Raw genomic sequence first — 14,290 nt, 5'->3', positions numbered from 1 at the left:
ATGACCTAAAAGAGTTTGAACATATGTATTCGCATTCCGACTTTTTAAATGCCCATTTAATTAAGTGTTTGAATTTTGTCTTAATAAGAATATGAGGCAAAGTGGTATATAGGGTAGAAAAATCTAAACTTTGAACAGATTCAAAATCACCAATATATGCATGCAATTTATCAAGTACTTCCAACGAGTTTTTGACACTCCAAAAGTAGTTAATTCCACTATTTTCAAAGGCCTTATTTGAACAATTTATTATCAGGTTTTTGATTGTACCAAGTGTACTAGTAAGTAGAATAGACAATTTAGTAGTGGAACAATGACTTGAAGACTAAATAAATCTATATTTGTAAGGTGATTTGTGTAGCTTCGGAAGCCAGTACATAGTTGGGACTTTCATTGTATTTGGTTCTGCTTGTAAAGAAGTAGCTAATAGTTTATGTTTGTTACAGATATCGTTTTCTGAAAATGATGTCAGTTGGTATGTTGGTGAATTCGTGATTTCCTTTTGCAGAACCTCAATGTAAAATTTACGTCAAACTATAATGATATTATTAGCAGCTTTATCAGCCGGGACAAAAACAAATTCCTTGGCTAGTTCTTTTAGTTTATGTTTGATACGAGAGAAAGGATTTTTATGGTTGTTGTTAAGAGTAAAATGTTCTTTAAAAAGTTGTATACGTATATCAACTATCTTCATTACTGAATTAAAAAAAGAGTCTAAAGATTTTTTGTCAGCTTTTTCCCGTTTAATCCATTTCAAACAGTAAGCACCAAATTAGTCGTGGATGATATTTCGACACTCATTCCAATTAATAATTGACGGGGGACGATATTTGGGTCCTTTACTGAGGAATGATTTTAACTCTCGGTCGCGAACGATGTTAAGGTCTCCTGTTATAATATGGGAAATAGGGCCATAAGTGTATTCGGAATTACTACAATTACATGACGGATGTGTATTTTCACTGATATTTACATCTTTACAGGCTTGGCAATAATTAAACACAAATTTTTTGGGTAGATTTCTTGTAAATGTATGTATATAAAAAGTACATAAGTTCTCATACTTTACTGCAAAATAAATATCATTCGACAGCTTATCATCTGTTTTTTTGTATGTTTTGTCCGGTCGTGAAACATTGAAACCAATAAACTGCCCACAAATCAAGATCAAAGGTAAATATGGAAAAGGAAGAACAAGTTCGTATTTTTCATGATGTCAGCATTATTGAAACTTTATGGAGGGAGATTAACAGTCACTTATAAAGTCAACTGTAAAAAAGCTAAAACCTGGCATGATAATTAGACATCTAATCATAACAACTCATATAAAAATTAGAAGATGTGGTATAATTATCAGTGAGACAACTCTCCACAGGAGACCAAATGAAATAGAAATTAACAACTATAGGTCACCGTACGGCCGTCAGCAATGAGCAAAACCCAATGTTTTCAATGTTTAATAGATAGTTGTCCATCGTTTGATTATTAATTTTTATATTGAGAGAGGATCTGCTTACTCTTCCGAAGCACATGAGATCACCCTCAATTTTTGGTGGGGTTCGTGTTTGCTCAGTCCTTAGTTTTTTATGTTGTGTCTTGTGTACTATTGTTTGTCTTTGGTCTTTATCTTTTTTGAATTTCCCTCTGGTATCTTTTGCGTTTATTTTGATGCCAAAAGGTTTGATATTCCTTAGAAGAAAAAGTATATGACTAGAGAAATATCATCAAAGCAACTTTTCATGTAATCAAAATGCCATATAACAAATAGTTGTTTTCGGTAAAAAAAAAATACATGTAAACCTTGACATAGGTCATCTTTCCGGACATTGGATTGAAAGGCTATCATTAAAATTGTCTGTTATCCAACCACACATTAACATGACAAAATTTGGAAACAAAAAATAAAATCAGTACCTTACATCGGCATAATCCTTTTTTACTTAGTTGCATACTGAATAGAACTAGTAAGCATCAAACTATTACAAACAAGTATACTCAATATTTTTAAATGTTTAGATTAAAACTGGACATGTAGTACAAGTTATGAAATATATAGATAAATAAGTGTTTTACAAACAATTTTAGTCTTTTTTTTTTTTACAAAATTGGGCTTACCTTTCTGCTCCTGGAAAGATATTATCATACTGTTATTACAACGATGTGTTATGATTTATGTGTATTTTGACAGAAAATTCCCAGATAACAAAATACTAATATTAGATTCTATGAAACCAATGTTTAAAAATAGACATTGGTTTTCCACATGTTATGATTTATGATGTATGTGTATAAAGGAAAATTCGTATTGTTTCTCCTGTTGAAATCGGTGCTGAGCCAAACCGGTAATAGAGTATCACAGAGTAGCTCAATCGTAAATATATGTTATCTGTTATCTATCTATCCCTTACTCTTAATAATGGATATACATGAAAGTTTGAAATGAAATAAATTTTCTTGGCACAAAGGTTTGAGATACCTTTACCGATACCAGCAACACAGACAACGATATATATAAACTCATCATAGATACCAGAATTGAAATTTTGTATTTGCGCCCGACGCGCGTGTCGTCTACAGAAAACTCATCAGTGACGCTCGAATTAAAAAAGTTAAAAAGGCCAAATAAAGTACGAAGTTGGAGAGCATTGAGGACCAAAAATTCCTAAAAGTTTTGCCAAATACAGCTAAGGTAATCTATTCCTGAGGTAGAAAAGCCTTAGTATTTCAAAAATTCAAAGTTTTGTAAACAGTTAATTTATCATTGTTTTTTTTTTGTTGTTTGTCTATTTTGACCGGAGGATTCGACTTTTGGAAGTTGGTGTTATAGTGCCCAATATAATATAAGTAATCGCAGAAAAAAACATTAATAGCGATATAGTCCACTCATTAGACAGTATCAGGTGCTAATAAGTTTAATAACATTCCTTTCTTAAATTTCTTGTTATGAATTTAGAAATAAAATAAGTTTCCCACTCTCTCAAGCAAAGTCGACCTGAGGTGGATTTTGCTATTCCTATTATGTCCATTTGACATACATTTCTTCAAGTATTCACGTAATTATACATCCTGGATTTTTTTTTTATAGTTTCTAACAAAAATGCATACAGTGGTATTTTCATTTAAAATCAAATAGGGGTGAACTTATGTGCTTCGAAATGTTGCACATGCCTTGTAAGTGCTGCGGTATGTATTGTTAAAAATTAAATAGCAAAATATTTCCCTTTGACGTTGATTTTGTTCTCAACCATCCGTCATTTTCATTTTTAAGAAGTTAAAAATTGAAAATGGAAATGGGGAATATGTCAAAGACACAACAACCCGACCTAAGAGCATATAACAGCCGGATCCACCAATGGGTCTTCAACGCAGCGAAAAAATTCCGCACTCGGAGGTGGGGCTCAGCTGGCCCCTAAATAAAAATGTTAGTCTAGATATGATTTTGATTTTAAACATTTTATGTTCATTAAGATATGAAAAGGATTGAGCAACAGGCACAGCCTATAAAAGCTCTCTCCATATAACACGTACAAGGTATAAATGAAATATAAACAACTGCATTTGAAATATCATAATATAGTGGAAAATGCATACTACTTATGTGCAAACACACGCAAATATATTTTTTTAGTGTTGATTACTAAATGTATGGTATATTTAAGTATGTGGGCAATCAATCATCATTCATTCAAGTACCTTGAGACATTTCAATATCCTTTATAAGTTAATGGAAATACATTTATAATTTTAAAGAGACACTACGCTTACTTAGTTGGATAAATGAATTAATATTGACAAAAAAGAAATGGAATGAAAAAAAAATAAATTAATAAATAAACCCATTAATAAAACAAAAATAAAAAATAAAATTAAACAAAAGGGAGAGTGTCACTGATATATATCTAAACAGATTTAAAAATAGCAATATCCATATCATACGAAAATAATCTGTTTCCAAAAAGTAAGTAATAAGTCAATATCTATGTCAACATTATCAACAATTGAGTAAATGGAATGAAGTGAGATCTGTCTTATATCCTTGTACTTAGGGCCAAAAAAAAAGAAATGTTGGTTATCCTCAACAGGGTGATTACAGTTTGCACAAATAGTGTTCTCTGATAAGAACTGATTAAACAAATGAGATTAAGGTTGCTAGCATTATTTCTCAGTTGACAGTGACTTATATTATGTTTCTTTATCTCATAATTGAAAGGTTAAAATATTCCATCAGTCCTATAAAATAGTCTAGATATGAAAATATATTATCATATCAACTTTTCATGCAGTATACAAATTTAAAAAACCTAGGAGTTCCCATCAATAATGATATTTTAAACTGATAAAAGTTGGTCAACGATGATAAAAAGGCTGGAAAATTCAAATTCCATATAAAAATATTTTTGTTTAGTAAAAATAATCATGCCTTGACAAATGTCATCCTGACATTGGATTTAAATTCAACTGTTTGATTAACCAATAATGCCTTATTTATGTATCCAGACTAATGACCACACCTATAGGCCCGAGTTAAACTATCGAATAGAAGAAATGCACGTGACACTATTCCTGCAGCCTGATTAACACCTGGGTTTACTCTTTGTATGACAGCGAATCTTAAACGTATCATTAGGTCTACATAGGACTCAAGCTTATCAATGACACTCGAACAAGTAGAGTGAGAAGAGATGGAAAGAGCTGCCGATCAAAAATAAGTACTGGAAGATCTCAGGTCCACGTAACCACGTTTACGTATACACTATTGTATAAACATACATATGTTTGTAAGACTATATTTTTAAGCTACCATAATATGTTTGGATAACATCAAAACACATGTACATTGTCTTCATAAAATATAATTCTATATTATATTTCATGTGTCCATTTTGCGTGTCTAGCAGATCGACAATAAGAACAAGTAGGAATTGTTACCTTACGAATCGATTTACTGTACCTTCGGCATGTGAAGGAGGACATTAATTAAATGTTCAAAGAAATTGATGTATATGTATCATTCCAGTTAGATACGTGAAAGAGTTATCTTCATTTGTACCAAATAGGCATTTCTCTTCCAATTACTCTTAATGTCCCTTTTGGTAGCTTTCGCCTCTCTTTTGCAGGTATGCCATAAAACATTTTCGCGGTGAACTTGTGACGTAGTCTCAAAGTCAGTCTATAAAATCGGTATTAGTCTTTTTAACTTGATTTCACACTGAATAGAAATAGTATCAATTTTATGACAAACGAGTGTACACAATTAATGTAGTAAAAATTATGAAGTACAGAGTTTTCTAGATAATTTTTAGTCATATTCGTACAAAACTTAGCTTACCTGTCTGCTCCTGGAAATTAATGATGATACTGTAATTGCATCTACGTGTTCCTGTTGTTACGAGTTGCCTGTGTTAGAACAGAAAATTCCCATAAAATACATCGACGAAACAACCTTGATAACAAACACTAATTTTAGAATTTGTGAAACCAATGCTTAAAATAGGTTTTGGATTTTCCACAATTTAAAAATATTCACGTGTTGGAAGTCAACAGAGGAAGCAGTACTAGTACATCGATAAAAATAGCCTCACGATTTGTACATGTTGTGTGATAGGTAAACAGTTGGAAATCTAGTGACAAAATATTACCTCCCCTGTAAATATTGAAAACTAGATCTTCTCAATGTTTGTCCCATTTTAGCAAGGACGCTATCAATTATGGATTCACGGGAAAGCGTTCTGGTAAATAGTAAAAATAGAAATAAGTTGAAATAAAAACAAATCTTCCATTTAAGGTTATCATTTCCCTCCTTAAGAAGCAAACGACGAGTACAGCAGGCTATAGAAGCTTTATGTAAAATTGGTTTAAAATGATGCTATGCGAATAAATTCCTGAAGTATCAACTTCAATTTATTTTTCTACTGGCTGTATACCAAAGGAATCGATTGATATGCAGCAAAGATTGGCACTTTTGAAATCAAGTTACTAAGCAAATTCAAACGGACCTTATCTCGATGTAAACATTGAATGTGAATAGATCGGGAAGACTGCAAATACGTGTACAAAAATCGGGACGACCTTGTCTTAAAATTGTATAAAAAAATAGTAGAAAGATACCTACTTTATAAAAATAGTTTTCTTTAATTTCTTAACCTTCTTAACCTGCACAGACAGACTTTTAAATTTTTATATTCACAAAAAAACAATATTTCTCTACTGAATGTACATGTGGCAAGAGCAGACCGGTGTGCTCGATAACTTAGGTGTGAAAAAATAAGTATACTTTGGGAACTTGTAACATGCTAAGGACTTTTTGGAACACTCCGAAAATTGGTGACCCGAAAGATCTTTAGATTTTGTATGTTCATGATTTTTACCAACTGTTTTTATCAATATGCAGCAAAGATTGACAGTTTTTAAATCTCAGTTCCACAAGCTTCTAATGCAATTAACTCGATAAATAACTGAACATAAAACATCGTGTATTTGCATGTATATTTCTAATAACACAGTTTAACAATTAATTTATTTAAAATGAACAATTATTATTTGGAAATAACTTTTGATCAGTATCGTCACCGGCATTGTTTTATTATTGACTTTCTCGACTATATCATAAGAAGAGTGAATTTTCTTTTGTTTTCGTTCACTGGATATCCCACTGTATAGAACTTGAAATTTTAAATCTATTTGTCTTAAACTGAATATTTTTCAAATTCAGGTTGATTGTGTATTAACAGTCATTCCTTAATTGTAGTCACTGAATTTGGTCCTTTTAACTTTTTTTGATTCGATTAAGTCTTTTGTAGACGACACGTGCGACGGGCGTACAACATTGTAAGCCTGGTATCTATGATGAATTTACCATATAAATAAAATTAATCCCGGATTTCCATAAACAAAACACTCTACACTAAATACATAACATTGACTTATAGTATTTTATGTACGATTATTTTAGATGCCGATTAAATAATTATAGGAGATCATAACAAACAAACTCAAAACCAGACAATACTCCAAAAACATTACAAATGCAACTAAAAACTGAACAGCACAGATTCCTCAACAACTTCTGGTGCTCCGGGGAAGTCAACTGTTCCAGCTAAAGAAGGGAAATCCATAACGTTTCTCGTGTTGAAACCGGTAAGAGAGTATCACGGTGTAGCTGATTGGTAAATATCGCTCAACTGAGCCTACGTTTGCATAATTTAATTTGGAAACCAAACATAAGATATATCTAACTCTAATTAAAAGCTGTATATGAATGAAATATATCTTTTTTTGGAACAAAGGATTGTGATACCGTAACCGATACCAGCAACACAGACAACAATATATTGTATGTTGTTCTTTGTCTATTTTGTCCGCATGAGTTTTGGTAGTTGATGTATAGTGCCCTATATAATCTAAGTGATCGCAAAAAATAATTAATAATGGTATCGTCCGCTCATTAGTAAGTATTATGAACTGACAAGATTTATTACAACATTATTTTAAATTTCTTGTAATGAATTTAGAAATAAAAGAAAAACGAAGGTTCCAACTCTCTCGTGCAAAGTCAACCTTAGGTGGATTTTGCTATTATATATCCAATTGACATATAGTTTTTTTTAAGTATTCACGTATTTATACATCCTGGATTCTTTTTGTTTACAGTAGCTAATAAATCCATAAAAGCGCAAAGTGGTATTTTCATCTAAAATCAATAGGGATGAACTAATGTGCTCCGAAATGTTTCACATGCCTTGTAAATGCTGCGGAATGTAAAGTTATAAATTAAATTATTAGATATTGCATTTTCACGTCAATTTTGTTCTCAACCATCCATTATTTTTCATTTTTTGGGGTCTAGAGATGAGCAGTCTATTAAATAAAACAGATTAACTAATTTTTAAATACTTTCGTGGAGCATTTTGTAGACCTTGCATATAACATTGTAAATTAAAACAATATTTCAATTGGAGTATCCAGTATGTATGTTTTATAATTATCACCACTTGAGTTACACAGATGTCAATTGGTTGGCAATACAAGAGCTTGTGTTCACTATACAGACGTCTTTTACAGATAACAATGGCAATAATCAAATAAACTCAGACAGGGTTAAAATTATTGTCAAAAGTAGCTTACTGATGTCCGGATCTCGTAAAAACCTTTAGAATATACAAATCAAAGGAAAAAACAAACATCAGGCAATCACATGGTCTCCAAAAAAGACAACATTACGTTCGCAGTACAGACTTTGTGTTCACCACACTGACTTCCTTGACAAATAACACCGATACTCAAAAAAATCAGACATGGTTAAAATTATTGTCAAAAGTAGCTTGCTGATGTCGGTAACAAATAAAACCCTTTCGAAAATACAAATCACGATAAAAAACAAAATATGAGGTATTCACAAGAATTCCAAACGGATAGCGACAAGGTTCGCAGTACAGAGAGATTGTAATTACACAGACTTTTCTGACAGATAACAAAAATATTCAAATAAAATCAGACAGAACTAAAATTTTAGTCTAAAGTAGTCTACCTATGCCCAAAACACGTAAAACCCTTTAGAATGTACAATTCAAGGAAAAAAACAAACACGAGATAATCACATGATCTCAAAACGCATCAATTGACATATAGATAAAAATGGGCCGATGGTTATGTTAAGACTTGAAACTAATAGTTGTCATAAGTTGAAAAACTTTGTAGTTCAACATATCAAGATTCTACTTTTGACTTATATAATAAGCCTGACAAACTAAGTTTTATTTTTCTTATTATTTATTTGCCACAAGAAGAATTCGTGTCTATTTCCAACGCTTGTTAAATCACTTCAATAGACTATTTGAATAAGTCATGTTTTGAAAAACATGCTATCCTACTAAGCATATCTTATCAAACTAAAAATTATGCAGAATTTTTAATCAAATGGCTATTTAAAACACTTCAGATGTTTTATTGATTGATGCATTTATTGTTATTTGCTTAATGTCTAGTGGCAAGTATTTCTTATATTTTACGACGATAACAAATAAAGAATTCAAGCAATATGTAGGTCCAGTAATAAGAGAACTCGACGGGTTAAAAGACAAGAACTTTGGAAAACAACTGGGAAATAAGGATATTTTGCTAGAGCGAATCCTGCACAATTTTTGATTATAATGCAAATCACATGATTAATTTCATTGATATAGGTTTTCCACAATTTGAAAAAGAAAACTTTAACTTAATTTTTAGTCTTTAATATTTGTCATGAAACTGGTTTGCGAAAAGTGAAAAAATAACCAACCCCTTTCTAAGTCATCTTTACGTACGGATGACCAATATCGGCTTTGTTTAGGTAAAATAAATTCATTTTTTTTCAACTGAACATATAGGATAATTATATAAGTACAGCGGCTTACCTTCACGGGCTTCAGAGAATATCATACTATAATCACTTATTAGTGTTTGAACGCCCCCTTTTTTTCAAGTTACTTACAATTAGTCCGGTTAAGTGTTTCGAAGAAAACAACATAACATATAACATGTATAAATAGAAATATGAATTTTAGAATCTATGCAACTAATGCATAAAAATAGAAATCTGATTCTCTTCCCGATTAGAAATTTCCTTGCGATAGGAAACAAAGGTAGCAGTTAATCAACGATAAAAAAATAGTATTACATTGATTCAAATAACATACAGTTTTATATTACGATTACGAAACTAACTGCAAAACATGCAGACAGGGATAAAGGGAGGGAATGTTAAATTCCACTAGAAAAAGAGGTTTGAAGGGTAAGGAGAGACATCATTTCTTGTAACCGATCACGACAAGAGTATAGGTCTATAATTCAAAATTAGCTTTACATGAATTGGCTATATTTTAGTTCTCTTTCGATTATAAATCTCCAAATGTTTCTGCATAATTGTACATCCCTGGCTTTCAGATATCTAAGTGTAAGCGTTCTTGAGGAAGGTTGCTTCTAATTGCATAAAAATATATTTAGAATACTGTTCAAACAAACGAAATCCCAATAGCAATTACAAAAACACAATGCATCATTTCCAATGAAAAAGAAAGCCCCCAAAACAACTTTAAAATAAAAAGAAAAAAGGATGCTTTTGAATCAAACGTACAAATATAAATACACATGTAGTACATTTGTTGTGAGGTTATAAAGTTAACATGAGTATGAACATTTTATTATGCATGTTTTACACCAACACGCTTATTTGAATTTTTAAAGTGCTAATTCACATGGCAACAGTTCACCGGAAGCCAAATTATCCTACATTGACATGATATTCAAGAAGGGGAACGAAAGATACCAGAGGGACAGTCAAACTCACAGATCGAAAACAAACTGACAACGCCATGGCCAAAAATAAAAAGACACACAGACAAATAATAGTACAGATGACACAACATAGAAAACTAAAGACTAAATAACACGAACCCCACCAAAAACTGGGGGTGATATCAGGTGCTCCGGAAGGGTAAGCAGATCCTGCTCCATATGTGGCACCCGTCGTGTTGCTTATGTTATTACAAATCCGGTAAATAGTTTAATTCGATAGGTCACGTTCGTGAAAAGGGAAGGGTATTGTAGTTACGACATAAGGAACATATCCGATATCATCTGTGAAACGGTTATTCCATAACGGTCAGCCGGTCAAAGTCGACCAGTCGACTAAAAGAGCCTGACCACTCGATGCAAACCCGCCGTTATTGCATATTTAAAAAAACCTATACAAAAATTACAAAAACTTATGTTAAACACATAAAAGTATTAATGTAACTTCGTAAACAAATAACTCCATTACAAATTAAACTTGGATATATCTTTTTAGGTCGATATGAACAATACTCTTCCCATAATACAAATCTTCTATTAGCAAGTCAAGATATACAACATCTACCAGTGCATATTTTTACAACAAAAAGGTACATTCCTGAAAGTATATCAAAAAATTGACCTCACCTCAGCTATTCATTAATATCTTCACCTTTTTTCTATCAAACAAATATTTTTCCCTCAGCCGAATAAGGAAATATATCAAGAAGTTTTTTTTTATATTCAGGAAATATGCAGACATCGATCGATTTATAAAACGAAGGTACTAAATTATTGACTAAATTTGACTTTAATTGTATACGATACTATTTTTTATCTCTAGGTAAACAGAAAAAAAATGTGGTTTCAAATATTTCCCCATAAATTCTACAGCGGAGCATATCGTATTAAATCAGGTTAATTAGACGTATGCACAATAGTGGCCGAATGATTTTCTGTCCATTTGAAGAAATCAATAGTAAATATATAGCTGGAAGTTTTCGACAATATTCAAATAAACTCTTGACAGTCATGTAACAAAATGATGCCTTACACAATGAAGTGACATCATAAAGCATACACATAAGTAGCATATATATATAGTTTATTATTAAAGTAAAAAATAAATCATGAACATTTTCCGAGCTTTAAACTCAGTGACCATCGTTGTTGTCTGTCAGTCCAGGAAACGTTGATGCTATACTCTCAGGCAAAACAGATAGATTTATATAGTTATGACTCTTTTAGTTTTGTATACACTCACTCGTTTTATTGGTTTATTTTTAATTTGTTAATATATATTTGATTTTCGAAACTTTCGCAATGGTAAAAGCGTTGAATGTGCATACATATGGGTAGACTTGAACAACGTTTTCGGGTATTTCAAAGTCAAGGTTTACTGATAAAAGCCATTCATCCTGAATATCCATAACCTACAGATTCCCTCTATCCATATATCCATAATCCAAACTTCAAATCTAATTCATGACGTATCTCATGAGCACCATCTTTTTTATTTCATGACTAAATGTTGCAAAGGAATAATCATTGATTGTTTTGTTAAATAATTTTGTCAAATTCATCTTTCGATTATCGATTTTGAATTCATCAAATTGATTATATCGTAATTTCATGTTTGTTGCAACATATGTTACAATGTTGTGTCATCTGTACTATTATTTGTCTGTTTGTCTTTTTATTTTTGGCCATGGCGTTGTCAGTTTGTTTTCGATCTATGAGTTTGACTGTCCCTCTGGTATCTTTCGTCCCACTTCTACACTTATGTAGCTGGTATATCCGGGTGGAACAGTGAAATTGTAGTATGATTTGTAATGTTGAATTCCAGGTATTGTCATCATGTAGGCGTCATAGTTAGGAATATGATTACGTAGTAAAAAAATCCTGAATCTTCAAAAGTAGTATACTTGTATTACATATATGTAAGTTCATTGAATCATTGTACACGTTATTTTTGCAGCAAAAATTCATCACAACATTTGGCTTTTTATTTTAACTTTTTTTTAGCGTCACTGATGAGTATTTTGTAGATGAAACGCTCGTCTGGAGTACAAAATGTTAAACCTGGTATTTATCAATGTAGTACCCTTTTATTCATACTTCGTATTTCGCAACCAGTGTTGTTACTGTAATATTTTCTATAGAGCAATAGATTGATGGCCAACAGAATAAAATATTCCTATGATATGGGTCTAGTCTTGTGTTTGAAGTTATTAAAATTATTAAATTCTCCCACAATGTGTTGTTTTCAAGGGAAACTTTTAATAGCAAGAACAAAAAGATTGAAACAAATATGAGTCATCCACACTTCGAGAGTTTTGTTGGAATCATACATAGACAGAACTTATAAGTATAGACATACTGTTATATCAGACGATGATAATGATTCATCCATATATTATTCTAACAAGGAACACATTTAAAAAAAAAAAAAAAAAAGCTCAACTCAATTTTGGTTACTATGACTCACTGGGCACTGTACCCTCAATTTAGCATTTTCAGTTGACTTCAAACAGTGCCAATTTCACAAGGTAACATAAGTGTAATATTCATGTGGTTTACAAGTCACCGACTGGCCCTATTCTTCACAGCCACACCTGAATCATTTTACCATTATTTAAAAAAAAAGCAGAATGACGAATTTATCTTTCTACGAACTTAATGATACATGATTCCGTAACAGGAAGTTTGGACTAAAAAGACATAACATATCTAATTTAAATATTTAAACAGAAGTTATTAAAAGATGTTCTATCAAAATAAAGTTACTATCGATTAATAGTGGTATGTAAGTCTACACTCAGTCAGATTGTCATAATAGGGAAGAGGTGTATGTAAATGTAAAGATCAGACAACTGGTTTTTTTTGTAATCAAAGACTGAAGACCGCGAAAATATTTCCTTGTGAGTTGAGACATAGATATATCGTATCAGACAGCCAATTCGTGATAGTGACCGTAAAACTTGCATAGCTGAAGATGTAAAACTGAAGGAATTTCGTTCGAAAGGGGCATAAAAATTAAAAAAACTAACCCATTTTAATTATGTATGATATCAAGTAAACGTTGTGTCTCGTTTTCCGACCACAACGATATTTGTCCATCATATTTTTGGTTTTATCTGCATATTTTTATACTGGACTGTTCGTTTAATAGCGGTTTATGATGCACTATTCAACATGATCGAGGATGATGTTTTCCATAATATCGTCCATTTGAAAATGGTATTTGTATATTTAGAAATCTCAAAACGTCAATTCTTAAGAGCGTGAAATATAGATTGTCAGTTTTTCAAAGTTTTTGTTTGTAAGGGTTGACATTTTTCTTTGCAGTATGGCATTTATAACACCTTTTAAGTAATTGCAAGGATTTGTTACCAAAGGAGAGCATTGACCTCTTCTTATCGGTACAGCACTTATATCGATTCTATTCCGGCTGAACGTTGCTGTTTTTTTTTCCACCACAACAACAAAATAGAAAACTAAACACGGTCCCACTGCCAGTGATTTAGATCAATCCTATTGAAACCGAAGATGTATTTTCGGCAATTCAAAATGGGTAACTGCGTGATGTGATATGGATAACAATCGAACAAATATTACCGAATTGACATGGACATGGCCATCTATAACCTTACAAAACGTTAAAGAATGTGAAAGCAGAGAGACACCGGCAATACCTCAAGATCGGTGATCCAAAGTCAATAAAAACATGAAAAAGAAGAGAAACGTATTGTTCAACAAACGATTTTATACTAAAAACAAGTGATTCAAATTACACAAAAATCTCTATTATCTCATACGTGTATACGAAATTATATTCTGAATTGAAGATTTTATCAGAGCGCCATGCACACGAAATGAAATAGGATTAAATGAGATAATTGAATTAAGATATAATAATACCATACATCCATATAACTCAAATATTATAAGCTGCTTAAAGGAGAAAACAACAAAAAATATC

At 31.6% G+C, this 14,290-nt stretch overlaps 1 protein-coding gene across 5 annotated transcripts in view; it reads right to left on the bottom strand.

Moving 5' to 3' along the window:
- The window catches only part of LOC127717618 (MATH and LRR domain-containing protein PFE0570w-like), a 28,890-nt gene extending 23,440 nt beyond the window's left edge, over positions 1-5,450 (bottom strand). For 3 of the 5 annotated variants that reach the window (XM_052223333.1, XM_052223337.1, XM_052223335.1), the window contains exon 1: positions 5,330-5,450. Coding sequence is in view for 1 of the 5 variants with exons in the window: in XM_052223336.1 (XP_052079296.1) it covers positions 2,116-2,143 (28 nt within the window). In the remaining 4 variants the exon portion in view is untranslated. Of the gene's footprint in view, positions 1-2,115; positions 2,162-5,329 lie in introns of those variants that run through there. The other 2 variants (XM_052223336.1, XM_052223334.1) reach the window with 2 other exon arrangements.
- Between the last annotated feature and the right edge of the window lie 8,840 nt (positions 5,451-14,290).

The sequence above is a fragment of the Mytilus californianus genome, unplaced genomic scaffold (assembly GCF_021869535.1).
Source record: "Mytilus californianus isolate M0D057914Y unplaced genomic scaffold, xbMytCali1.0.p SCAF_10, whole genome shotgun sequence".
NCBI classification, from domain to species: Eukaryota; Metazoa; Mollusca; class Bivalvia; order Mytilida; family Mytilidae; genus Mytilus; species Mytilus californianus.
The sequence above is the reverse complement of the archived record's forward strand: the minus strand, read 5'-3'. Positions and strand labels throughout refer to the sequence as shown.